This window comes from Martes martes, assembly GCF_963455335.1.
Source record: "Martes martes genome assembly, chromosome: 1".
NCBI classification, from domain to species: Eukaryota; Metazoa; Chordata; class Mammalia; order Carnivora; family Mustelidae; genus Martes; species Martes martes.
The window spans coordinates 128,364,905-128,378,051 of NC_137888.1; the positions used below are offsets into that span (position 1 = coordinate 128,364,905).

The 13,147-nt window shown below is 41.0% G+C and overlaps 1 protein-coding gene across 1 annotated transcript in view; it reads right to left on the reverse strand.

Moving 5' to 3' along the window:
• Nucleotides 1-1,135: 1,135 nt before the first annotated feature.
• DNAJC13 (DnaJ heat shock protein family (Hsp40) member C13) overlaps nucleotides 1,136-13,147 on the reverse strand; it is a 126,034-nt gene continuing 114,022 nt past the window's right edge. Inside the window, exons 53-57 of the mRNA XM_080811795.1 lie at nucleotides 12,545-12,724; nucleotides 12,111-12,251; nucleotides 9,975-10,118; nucleotides 7,691-7,790; nucleotides 1,136-1,999 (exon numbers count right to left, since the gene is read on the reverse strand). Of these exons, the coding sequence (XP_080667921.1) occupies nucleotides 1,893-1,999; nucleotides 7,691-7,790; nucleotides 9,975-10,118; nucleotides 12,111-12,251; nucleotides 12,545-12,724 (672 nt within the window). The 3' untranslated portion in view covers nucleotides 1,136-1,892. The remainder of the gene's footprint in view (nucleotides 2,000-7,690; nucleotides 7,791-9,974; nucleotides 10,119-12,110; nucleotides 12,252-12,544; nucleotides 12,725-13,147) is intronic.

The window sequence follows — 13,147 nt, forward strand, 5'->3', positions numbered from 1 at the left end:
TAGGTTACTCTTTCGTATTACTGATGATTTCCTTTGTTGTGCAGAAACTTTAGTATGACGTAGTCCTACTTGTTTACATTTTTTTTTTTTTTTTGCAGGAAGCACTTCTTATAAAAGTATTCCAGTTATTAAGTGTAAGGGCCTTAGAATAGCAGCATTTGGTAAGTCCCAATGTACAAATGGATCTAGTCAAAATGAGCTTCCATTATTGTCTATATCACATGACCTACAGACATAATGTGCTTCTAAACAGAAGAACCCAACACCCCTCTAGTCTTGCCAAAGGGAGAGAACCTGAATCTGATGAAGATTCTGGATGTAAAGGACAGAGGATTAAGTTGAACTGCACCATAAGTGTGTGATCAGTAACTTCCAAACTCTGGGAAAAACAAACAAAAAAAATGGCCTTGGGGCCTTCAACGAAATTTTGGGGGTAAAGGGGATAGAAGGGGAGCCACAAGATTAAAAAAGATTCAAAAAGATACTTAAAGAAGAAAAAGTGCAAGACCAAACTCTAGCATTTAGGATGTACACATGGGTGATAAACTACAAAGGAAAAAAAGGGAGTGTCGGACGAGTGGTCACTTTTGGAAGGAGAGGCTGTGATTTGATAGGTGCACATGAAACGGCCTCTGGAGAGGCTAGCAAAGTTCTTGACCTAGATGGTAGTTTCAAGGGTGATTTGCCTTATATAATGATGCATTAAACTAATTTGTTCAGTGAGATTTTCTATACCTGTTCTGGTTTACAATATAAAAATGTTTAAAAACAAAACAAAACAAAAACCTCCTCAGTTTTCCTAGTTATGTACACCTGCTGGAGATTACTACTGTGGCAGGATCATGGCTCAGAACACAGACTTTGGTGTCAGGTCTAAGCAGCTTTGATTTCTTACCCTGTTACTTACTGAATTCCTTAATAGAAACTAAAGGAAATGCTATGTTTCTGGAAATTTAGATGCAGCTGAAATATTAACCAAGGACATTAGGAATAATCAGATGATCAGATGGGTCAATGTACTTGTCTGTAGGAGGAGCAGTGAATGTGAGGCATGTCTGTTTATTCCTACTGCTAAATCTGTCCCAGGAACAGGTAAGAGGTATTCCATGGGAAAAATTAAATTAGAACAAATATATCTCATTAACAAAGCAGTCAATTCCCTTTATTTTTAAAATTTTATGTACACATATGAATGATCTGTATAATGTACATTCAATATAGAAAGCTTTATATATTTGATAATGTATAGAACATTTCACAATTACACTAATCTCTTACATAACATCTTGACATCCATGTTTACATTTTTAAATTTTTTTGCACAAGCTCCTTTTTCATTCAATTTGGTAAAGCCAGTTTATATATACCGACATGTCCTGTGAGCTCTCAGAAGGTTAATGATTGAACAGTGAACAGGCGCAAGGACAAAACCTAATAGTGTTTGACGGTGGAGGAGGACAGCCACGTGGACTCGATGCAGGAGAGGGAAAGACCCTTTTCCAGGGGTAAGTGACCTAGTCCAACTTCCGTAGATTGCAGTTCAACCCCACAGTCACATTAATTCAAAAAAACATTATAAAAACTAGGAAGAAAGTTTTGTCTTTTTGATTCACAGTCTTGTAAACAGATATAAAGGAACAGAATGTGCTTACATACATCAAGAAAAAAAATTCTTGTGTACCCACTTAGGTTGATCCACAGAGTGCTTTCTTACAGCGTGATACAATTAGAATCACTGACTTTTTTTCCTAAATAAAAATATTTTTGTAGAAAAAGGAGTAACACTGTCATGAAACCAGGAGAAAGGCAGTAAGAGTTTGCTTCAACGTATCAGCTGGAGGAATGTGGACTGGGCACTGGCCTTTCAACATTTATTGTCTCTCACAAATGTGTCAAGTCTGATAGCCAAGGTCGCCTGCCTCGTGGTCTACGGGAGGCGGCAGGTTAGACATGACTGACGAGGATGTCCCTGCAGTAAGATAGCCAGCAACTCCAGGTCCTGCAAGAGAGAAAGGAAAACACACACCTTCTAGAGGGCAGAGCCACGGGAAAACACCGACCTCTACAAAAACGGAAGAAGCTAGTCAAGTATCTTATCATACCTTAACAAACAGCTACACAATGCCATTTTCAAGGTACGGTGTTAGTAGATGACAAAGTTAAAAATCATTTCAAAACTGATGCTGGACAGTCACACTGGTGTGGAAACATGGGAAACTACCCCTTCTCAATTCTGGGAATTTAATGTTTCAAAAAAAAAATCCTGGGCACTAAAGGATAGCTATGTCAAATGGGGAGGGCCAGGAAGGGAACAAGTAGAGGAAAGAAACTGTACTCAGTCAGCCCACCCAAAAGTCATCCTTGATGAAATGCCCAAGAAAAACACTTTATCAACATTAAAGGTAACCAACTTTCATTTGGTGCAAAGAAGTGCTATCGTAACAAGTAACACCAAATGAACAAGGGCAGCTACACCAACGTCTCTAAAAAAGGAAGGCTCTGGACATCTGTCATAGGTCAAAACAAGAACGCCATGGGAAAAGAGAAGTATTTTCATTTTCTAGGTCTTCCCTAATTCTAACCATCTCTAGTGCATGGAAATGCTACGTATGCCAGCATTTATCAAGAAGTGTCCTGTGAGCATTCTCTATAATGGCTTTAGCCCTCCAGCTTATCTTAAACATCGCAGACAATTACATCCCCGGAGCAGTGCACAAACCGTACAGAGTACTCGTGAGAGACATTGTAGCATAATACTGCAAACTGAGCAATACTTTTAGCTGTAACTGGAGGAAATAAGGCAAACGGCTAAGGAACATCAAAGGGTTAGAACTAGAAAGGCAGTGGAAGCGGCATGCATTTAGCAAAATGGTTCTCTACCTGCTTCAGAGAGCTACACAGAAGTTAGCAAGCTGCCTGGCAGAGCGGATCTAAAGCCCGCTCCTGAGGTGAAGGGGGCTGCTGCCAGTTAGAAGGGAAGGAGAGACACCTGAGGGGAGAAAAGAAATATAAGCAGCAAGGGAAGTTGTAAGGAAGTGCAAACAGCAGAGCAGTTTGATGGAGGCTAAGGCATAACAGGCACTAATGCAGGACAAAAGGGGCACAGTTCAGATTCATCTCGTTCACCTTACAAGCACTTGTATTGAGGACGTGAAACGGCTCGCATCACTGAGCAGACGCTGCATCTAGCGTGTAATTACACAGCCAGAGACAATTCAACCCGCGTGAGCTGTCACATGCCAACCAGAGGGCCGAGGCACTCGGAACCCTCAACTAATAAAATGTAGAAAAGGGACTTTCCCTTTCGAAGGCACCACAAGGTCTGCATCTATCAACTCCTGTGTTCTGCCCATCAGGGAGCCAGGCCTTCCCCAGACTGCCCTGGAGAAGACCTCCGGGGCACCCCACCCCTTCCAACAGGGCAGTATGGAGCCACCGCCCCCACTGTTACCATCAGTTGCCACCCACCTATCACTCTTTGAACCTTAGACAGCAACAAGATGACCAGAGAACTATTAAGCAGGTCTCACCAAAGATAGAAGCCTGAAGAATAAAGCCCCAACACCCTGGATTGGTAAAGTGCCCAGATACTTCCAATTATGGACTCAACTTGGTTTGCATCAAATGAGTAGATTATGGGACCAAATCACGAATGCTACAACAAAAACAGAGTAAGGCTACTGTTGTCAAACTGGGTGCTGAGAAACCCTGGGACAAATTCACAGGGATGCTGCCAGATATTTTACACTGGAGAGAAACACAGCAACACTTGTTGGACACCACACAACCACTTTCAAGTTGTTTGGATCTAATACTTAACCTTAACTGTTAGGTTATTTCTTTTGGCCTAAGGGTAGATGAAAAAAAAATCATGAAGACATTAAGGGGACTGTGAACTGAGAAAGTCTGGGAACCTCTGGGCTAAAATTAAATTGTGAAATGCTGGGCCTAGAAGGATTATCCACAAGAGACCAAATTCTAGCCCCACCATTTGCTGCTTTAGGAAAGATAAACCAATTCCTGGACATTTCTGTAAATAAAGTCTGAAATGCTCTTTCCCTCATATCTCTGACTTCTCCTTTAGAGCATGTCTGGTTTCCAGGGGCTAGAAGGTACAGTCGAGTCATGAGGACAGGAGAGAGCAGTTGTATTCTCCAGAGAAAGGCAGAAGGACAGAGTAGGGGCTGCCAGAAATAGGGGTGTGCGGCAACTCTGCGCCAGGCTGCCAGACTTAAGAACGAAAAAAGATGCACTATTAAAGAATCCCACAAAATGGAACCGGCTGCAATGGAGTCGTGGAAAGAGCATGGGCTTTGGTAAAAATGAGCACGGGATTCCTAGCAGGGAAATAAAAAGAAGGAAGCTCTGCCTTAGCAGTGACCTACGATAAACTGACGGCCTTAGGGAATCTTTGCTAACATTGCTCACATTGCCTAGTCTTGGGACAGGTGTAAAAAGAAAAACACAAAGTAAAAAAAAACCCCAACTCTGTAAAGAACCGACAGAGTGGTTTGAGGAGGGACCCAAGAACTGCACCCTCTCTCCCTTTAATGACCTTAGGAAGCCGAGTTACTATTCTACATGCCTGTAATTAAACATAGTGTAAACATATACAGAGGGCTGTGTGTGCGTGTGTGTATAAAGCTCTTCATCTCCAATTCCAATGAAATATAAATATACATGTGTACATGTTTGTATACAAAGCTCTTATCTTCGTTTCCAACTCCTAACAAGCATGTTTACCTTGGTCTGTTTCTCTTCCTTTCCCTGTTGTTCCTTCCTTCTCTATTCTGATTTTATAAGTGAAGTAATCTGAGGATTTTCACCGCTAAAATGATTTTTATAGGCCGTGAGCTTGTCAGTACCCAGTTCTTCTAGAACCTAATAAATAGCTAAGTAACAGGGCCCACAAGCAACCACAGCCTTCCCGCATCCTGGGTAAAACCGCACTGAGATACTTTTAGATTAAGTGTTTATCAGAAAATAAAACAATTATGCCAGGCTGGAGAGCCTCTGGAACCAGGCAGTCTCATCTCAATTAATCAACAATGAGTCGTCCTGCCCAGGACACCTTATTTATAACCCCAATCCTGAGCCTGTGACTGAATGGCATCTGCTCAGCAGCCAGGGTGAAGAAAATCATTAAGGAATATTTTTATTCTTATCCTGCTTTGAAATAGTAATTAATTTTCTTTTCTCTTTTCCCATCTCCTACACGAAGTCCACTTACTTGCCAAACTCCCCAGAGGCACTTCAGAAAAAGGGCCAGTGAAGTGTGTTCTCACAGCACCTTACTTCATTTGCACACTGATGAGAGAGGGGCTTGGGCACAATGAGAACCGTCTCAAGACTGAAGGTGCCGTGGGGTAAATCCTAATCAAAGTTCCCACTCAACACACCACTGTATACACTGCACAGAGTTATACATGCAATTTTACCGTTATACAAAGAACTTGCCCCTTTTAGCAAACATATGACACACAACACGAAGCACCCATGGAAAAGCTCAAACACAAGAAGGAAACATTTGGCAGTCTAAACAATGAGCAGACAGCAATTCAACCCCTAGGGCTCTCTTTAAATAGTCCTTTGAAAAAAACACTAGAACTAATGGGAAAAATTTTTCAAACTTCTCGCTAACAGAACACCCCAGATGGACAATGCACTAAGAACTGGACAATTTGGGGGCCAACACAGCTCAGGGCTAGTCCACACTGTCCCGTGCGCATGTGTCTGTAGGCTTCAGGAGGGCCTTCAGAATGGCCACAGTAACAGCAGTCCGTTTTCAAGTTGGGATTTATACCACTGCCCCCTTAGCCAACTGACTTTCTACAGAACCTGCTGCCCCTTGAGCAGGCCCAAAGGCTGTAAAGAAATCTGTGACCATTTTTCTTCTTCCCCAGCCCTCTTCCATCCCCTATAGCTCATCATAGCTCTTCTCACAACTTACTCAGAAGCCACCCCAGGAATCCAAGTAGAAGGAAAGGCACAGAGAGGAACCTCTTTGATCCCTGTACTTTTTTCTCTAGTTTTAGCATATTTGGATGGGGTGAGGATCAACAGATTTCCAAATGAAATCTAGGTCCCTATCTCTTCTGTATTCTAACCACAGACCTTTAGGCCTACATCTTGTTAGTAAGTCAAGGACCATCTCAAGCCTTTTACTCTATTAAGTCAAGTCAATGAACACTAAGCACAATGGAGAGCACAACAAATTAGAAGAGTTCTCCCTGCAGGGAAGTTTATAATCTACATCTTACTATTCTTCAGGGCCAAACTTTCAATAAGTACTTATCTTTAGCTGGAGAAAAAACAAGGCAGGTTTTCCAGTCACAGTATCCTTAGATACAAAGTAATGAACGTAACACCACAAAAAGGTGGCTTTTGGGAAAAAAGTCTAAACAGAGATAAAGTTTTTAGTGTGCCGTTAAGAGAACATACTCTTACTTAGAAACTACAACTTTACTTCAAATCTGAGAGAGAGACAGGAGATAAACAAAGACCATTTTCTAGGTATTTCTCCTCACAGAAATCACCGGGCAGGGAATAGAAAAGTTAGATGGGAGACCTATGACACTACTCTTCATTCATGTGCACCCAGCACCGGCAATCAAAGCACCGTGTGTTTATAAATGTTAGGGCGCTGCCTCTACATTTTAGTAGATTCATATGAAAGTGGTCATAGTGAAGAAAAAAGCAGTAGTGTCACAACTGAGACTAAAATTAAAACCAAGCAAAATGTTTTCTAAAGCTGTCATTTTTTAATACTCAAGATTCAGTCTTTACGATGTAGATAGAGATTTCTATACTAGTGATCTAGATTACTAAAACGATTACACAGGCATGCAAACCACTGGGTACTGTTTCTTTTCTCTCAGTCTACCCACATCATCTCTGGTTAGAGGAGGATGCAGAACTTTTTTTTTTTTTTTAATATACGTATTATACACAAGCAGATGGCAAAACCCACCTATTATTCTTAAGGTTAATTTCAAACTGAAAACTCTTATATGAGAGACCATATTTCATCTTCAGATATAGCAATAAAATGGTATGACTTTCTTTTTAAACAGAAGTCAGTATGAAAACAAATATTCCAAAATTGTTGAGCAATTAGCATGTCAAATGGACAAATGCCCTGAACTTCAAAAATATACGTTCTTTTGATCCCTACATAATAAAATGTCCCTTCCTTTATGGTACCCACATTATTTCTTCCCTTGAGAGGACAAACTGTAAATATTTTGTAAAACTACAGATCACTGGAAACTTAGAAGAAAAGTATTTCACATGTGAATGTACACATCTGGAGCTCCAAACTGCTACTCTACCAGAAACAGAATGATGGTATATGTTTCTGATATTGATCCTTCTGAGTAGATATTTCTCTTTTTACATGTCTGAGACAAACATTTTAATATCATGCTCCAAATGTAACCTATGACACCATGACTTAACTGGGTCACAACTGAGCAAGGTCCACGTTTCCGTGAGCACACATTCAACACAACAGCAGTTGGTATTTGTCCAGGGCTAACCCCAGAGGTCCACCGCATGCCCACAGCACCCAGGACAGGTGGCTAGCAGCCTAGGAAGACTCAAAGCGCTACATTCAGTCTAGTCAGGACAAAAGGAAGGCTCAAGTGGCTTTTGCCCTATGTCTCCGAGTAACCAATTAGGTGCGGTTTACCTGTGAGGTATCCTGCTGTTTGTGACTCAGAAATAAACAAATCATGTTTCTGATCTTTGAAGGCACTCCAGACTGAAGAACGAGACAAGATTTCATTCACCTAGGGAAGTAAAGCAAACTCTTTGAGGATAAATGAATTAATAAGGACCGGGTCCAACTAGAGCTAGACGCTGTTACTTGAACCTATAATTTACTGGCTTGTCTGTAATTTATGCAGGAAGATTTTCTCATGATAGTAACAACTGGCTGAGCATGTGGCATGAGCCCATGAAGTATTCCCAAGGAAGGGGTCTGGGGAGAAGATGCTACAAACTCAAGCTAAAACTTAAAGCAGCCTTTCAAATTATGGGTTGTGACCTGTTAGAAGTTTATGAAATTGATTAAGAGGGTTGTAATCGGCATGCCTGAGGTTAACAGGTTAATACAGAAAGCACCAGAGCATCACATGTAAAATGGGTAACTACTGATCTGTGATGTATATACATACCAGAGCACAAAATGTGTGTGTAGAGTGTAATGGACTAAGACGAAGGACATATTTCTGTGTGATACAGATTTATTAAAAAAGCTTAGGAAATCCCAACTCAGAGACTGTCTTTCATGTATCAACACGGAGATCAAATATTTATTGGGCACCTCCTTATGTGGAGGGACAACAGACACAAAGATGAGAAAGCGTCTGTCTCTGAAGTGCTTACAGTCCAGTCCTAGTGCGGGACACAGAGAGTGCCAGGTAATTTGGTGGCAGGCACTACCATAGAGACACACACAGGGCCACATGGGTCCAAGAGACTCCCTGCCCCAACCTTGGAGGCACCACTGGAAGTAATCACTTATGAAGGTGGCGGAGGAGGTGCTATTTTGAAAACTATCACTCCTGTTTCCTCCTCTTCAGACTGCAAGATGCGTGTCAGGGTTACTTGGCTAATTTCGTCAACAGAAATCTGGAGGCAGGTCGAGGGTAAGACAACCGCCTGCACATGGTACACACCCACAGAAAAAAACCCCCAATACTTCTAAGCACATAGCTGATGACCACAGCAAGATATGTGGCTTCTCTTCTTTAAGATTATTTAAAAACATTCAAATAGTGATACTGATAGAATGGACAATGGCATAACAAATGTTTCTTTAGTGAGACTCTACACAAACACAGTGGAATCACTAAAAGACAATTTAAACCTCTCAAAGAACACTAGTAGGGCATAACAGTCCTTGGGATGCCTGGGTGGCTCAGTGGATTAAGTGTCTACCTTCAGCTCAGGTCATGATCCCAGGGTCCTGGAATTGAGTCCCATATCAGGCTCCTAGCTTATTGGGGAGCCTGCTTCTCCCCCTGCTTGTGCTCCTCTCTGATAAATAAATAAAATCTTAAAACAAACAAACAAACAACAAAAACAAATGTCTATCACCAGAAGAATGGATAAACGAGTTGTGGCACATATATATAGGAATATTTCAGCCATAAAAAGGAATGAAGCATCGATACAAGGTATTAACATGATGAACCTTGAAAATGTGCTAAATGACATACCAGACACAAAAGGTCATATATTGTATGGTTCCATTTTATATGAAATATCCAGAATAGATGAATTCACAGAAAACAAAGTGGTTCTTGCCAGAGGCTAGGGGGAGGGAGAAATGGGGAGGAACTGCTCAATGGATATGGAGGTTCCCTTTGGGGTGATAAAATGTTTTGGAACTAGATAAGGTGGCAGTGGCACAACACTGTTAAATGGTGAAACACAAAAAAAATGGTTAATCTCGTGTTGTGTAAATTTCACCTGAATTAAAAAAAAAACAACAGAGAGAGCTTTAGTAGATAATGCTGGACGGTAACACTGAATGAGGAACTCCTCAGAAGCAACAATACAAATAAAGCCAAAGAGGAAAATTAAATTACTGGGCCACGTGGAAGTCAGCACAAGCATGCAGCTGACACACACTGTTAAGTGTTAACAAAGAAAGAGGGTAAACAAAAATGGTCTTATGGGATTGTTAATCATTATGGTTATCACTGCCTGGCAAAAAATCCTAGAACTAAATATTAAACTCCACCAGCACTAAATGCTCCATATTCTTCTATGCTGAAGAATTCCAGCATTTTTCTTCCTGAAATGTACATCACACTATCAGTATTCCAAAAAAGAATCCCCCCCTCCCCGAATGACTATTTGAGTCTATGAAGAGAGGCGCACAGATCATCCATGGGCCAAGACCCCTGGCTCGGAGACTACCCTACTGTTACCAGCCAGCTAAAGTCACCCCCGTGCAGACCCACCTGTTCTCCATGCTGCAGGCTTCGAGTCATGGCCTTGAGAGCTTTAACAATCTGAGCCTTCGTGGCTGCTGGGCTGTCGAGATTTTCAAGGCCAATGCCTTCGAGTAATCTTAAGAGGTATGGGACCAAATCTACTTTCAGGGCCTAGAAGAGAATATTGAACATACATAAATATGCTGAAAAAAATTCACCAAAGAAACAATTTCACCCTGGAACCATACCTGGAAGGAAACAACCTCCTTTCTTTTATTTTAATGCAGATAAAGATTTCTTTTATAGATCTAATGATAGCACTCTATTTTACTCCGTACCATTAACTGTTCTAAATGCTGTAGACTGATCATTTTACTTAATCCTCACAACATGTAACAGCATAGGCACTAGGATTATTACTGATGAAAAAAATCATCACACAGAGGTAAAACCTGATAGTCACAGACAGTGACAGAATCTGTATGCTGGCCCACAGAATGCAGAACATGACCTTTTGCCACTACACTGGACTGCTTCCTTTAATCACTCCACACTAATGGGCACAAAATTTGAAGCATCTTAATATTTTTTTTCACGTTTTCTTAAAACATCAACCTTTGCATTCACCAAACATTTCCCATCAGCCTATTAAAAGTTAGATAATACTCGGGTATCACACAATTTTCACTACCCACCCTGAAGCTCAAAGGGAAGAGGGAAAAGTAACTAACAGTTAGTGAGTGTACCTCCCTTTACAGATAGCATTTTCCTAACAGCCCTGGAAGGATTCAGAACTACTTCAGATGAGGAATCTGAATGGTGTAAGTTTATGTGTCATGCCTGAGGTCACAGAGCCATCAAGTGGTAGTACTAGCTCAAGTTCTTTCCAATATAACAACCCCCTTCAAGCCAATCCTAAATTCGAATTCCAAAGTATCCGGTTACCCCTTTGAGAGGTACCCAGTACTTCTAACCTGCCTAAATGAGGGGCAAGTGGTGGATGGGGATAGAAGATGGAAGAGGAAAAGGCGCCAAGAGAATTGGAGGGCCAGATATAAAGATGCAGGACCTTGTACTGAGGCTAAGGATGTCAGCTGTCACTTTGCCATCTGGTGGTAACGGGCAACCAAAGAAGAGTGTTTAAGATGAACAGTGACCCAGTTATATTTAAGAATTGTATTTTAGAAAGATCACTTTTGCAATGGTTTTGCTCGTTTAGTGTCTGTCTACTCTACATTAGTATCCACCAAGTCCTGTCTACATTAGGTGGGAGGGTAGTCTCTCTGAAAAAGACAGTAATCTTGGCATGTTTCTTAAACATGACTTACAAAATGGAGGCATCAAAAGACAGAGTGAGTCCTTCCAAAGAGGAGGAAGTAAATTTTACAAAGCAAGCTAAGAATAAATGCTTTGCAAAAAACCAAAATTTAAAATTAAACAACACGGAAGTACTTTTGTTTGCTTATTTTTAGAAAGAGAGTGCAGGAACAAGATGGGGGAGAGGCAGAGGAGGAGGGGGAAACAGAGAATCTTAAGCAGGCTCCACACCCAGCATAGAGCCTGACATGGGGCTCACTCAATCTCACCACCCCGAGATCATGACCTGAACCTAAATCATGAGTTGGACTCTTAACCGACTGAGCCACCCAGGCGCCCTGAAGTTGTTAAGATTTTTTTTTTTTTTAAAGATTTTATTTATTTATTTGAGAGCAAAGGTGAGCGAGAGCAAGGGCACAAGTGGTGGGTGGAGTGGCAGAAGGAGAGGGAGCAGAAGACTCCCCTCTGAGCAGGGATCCTGACATGGGGCTCGATTCCAGGGCTCTGGGATCATGACCTGAGCCAAAGGCAGATGCTTAACCGACTGAGCCACCCAGGTGCCCCAGTTGTTAAGATTTTTGATAGCTGGTCTGCCTTTATGAGTGTGTGTATGTGTATATGTGTGAATGAAGGTATATGCGTACACATACATATATACACATTTATATATATGTATATATATGCACGCCGGTATGTGTATAAAATATAAAATCATGCACGCACAAACCCCAACTTATCTCCCTACCAAATCTAAGTCCCAGAAACCAAATCAGTGCTAAATAATGACAATCTATGTGCTTGCTATGTTTGTTTTCCTAAAATAGTACTAAATGTAGGATCACTTACTTGTGCCACTAATTCACTCTGCTCCTTCTGAAACATTCGATTAATTGCTTCACAGGCTAGACCAACAGTATCTGGTCGCTTTTTCATTCCATTCATCAGTGGGCCAATGGTATCTAAAGATGCCATGGCTCGAACACACAGCTAAGTGTCCAAAAAAAAGGTTACTTGTAGAACAGCAGTATTTCATATAGCACAGTAAATATAATAATAAAATATCTGGAAAACCTCCATTCAGCTCAAGTTTAATAATGAACTCAAATTCAGTCTCCTATTAATTACATCATTTGAACTATTTTCAGAGTTGTTATAATACTGTTGGTTCATATGCAGAGGGGCACATGGTAGGAAGGGGATCTATACTGCAATGTGCATTAATCAGGAAGAGGGGACCATAAATTCCAGAATCAGAAGCTACAAAATGCATTCATACATACCTCGTTTTCAGACAGGGCATGGATAACGCGAATGGCACTCTTAGGAATGGCATTGTTCCTGTGATTCATCGCTTGGATCACTTTGGGGAGGTGGCCCAACGGTGGGACCTGGTCAGCCAGCTGAGGCTGTGCATTGAAGAGACATACGGTGGCCATTGTCAAAGTCTCCAGAGTTTCTCCCTGGAAGGTGTAAAACAAACAAATAAACAAACAAACTATAAAATACTGACAAAGTCAGTCCTAAATACCCTTGGAAATTATTTGATATTCTAACCTAGAGATCTATAAATTCTAAGTGCTGATTTTTGAAAATTGATTCACAAATCCTAAAAAAACAACAAACTTCCTATCTTGAAAAAGAGGTATGAATTCCAAGGACTTTAAGAAGGTCATATCCTACTCTAAGCAGCCTTTCACTGGGACACGTCATATCTCATTTCTTTTGCAGGTTTAAGAGATCACCTCCCAAAAGGTATTACTAGAAAGCTGTAGTCAATGTTATAGAAATGTCAGTATCAGGGAACATCACTAGTTCAGGAGAATTCAAAAATCATGAAATGTGTTTCCCAGTTCTATTAAAAATCCTACTGAACAGGTCTGGCT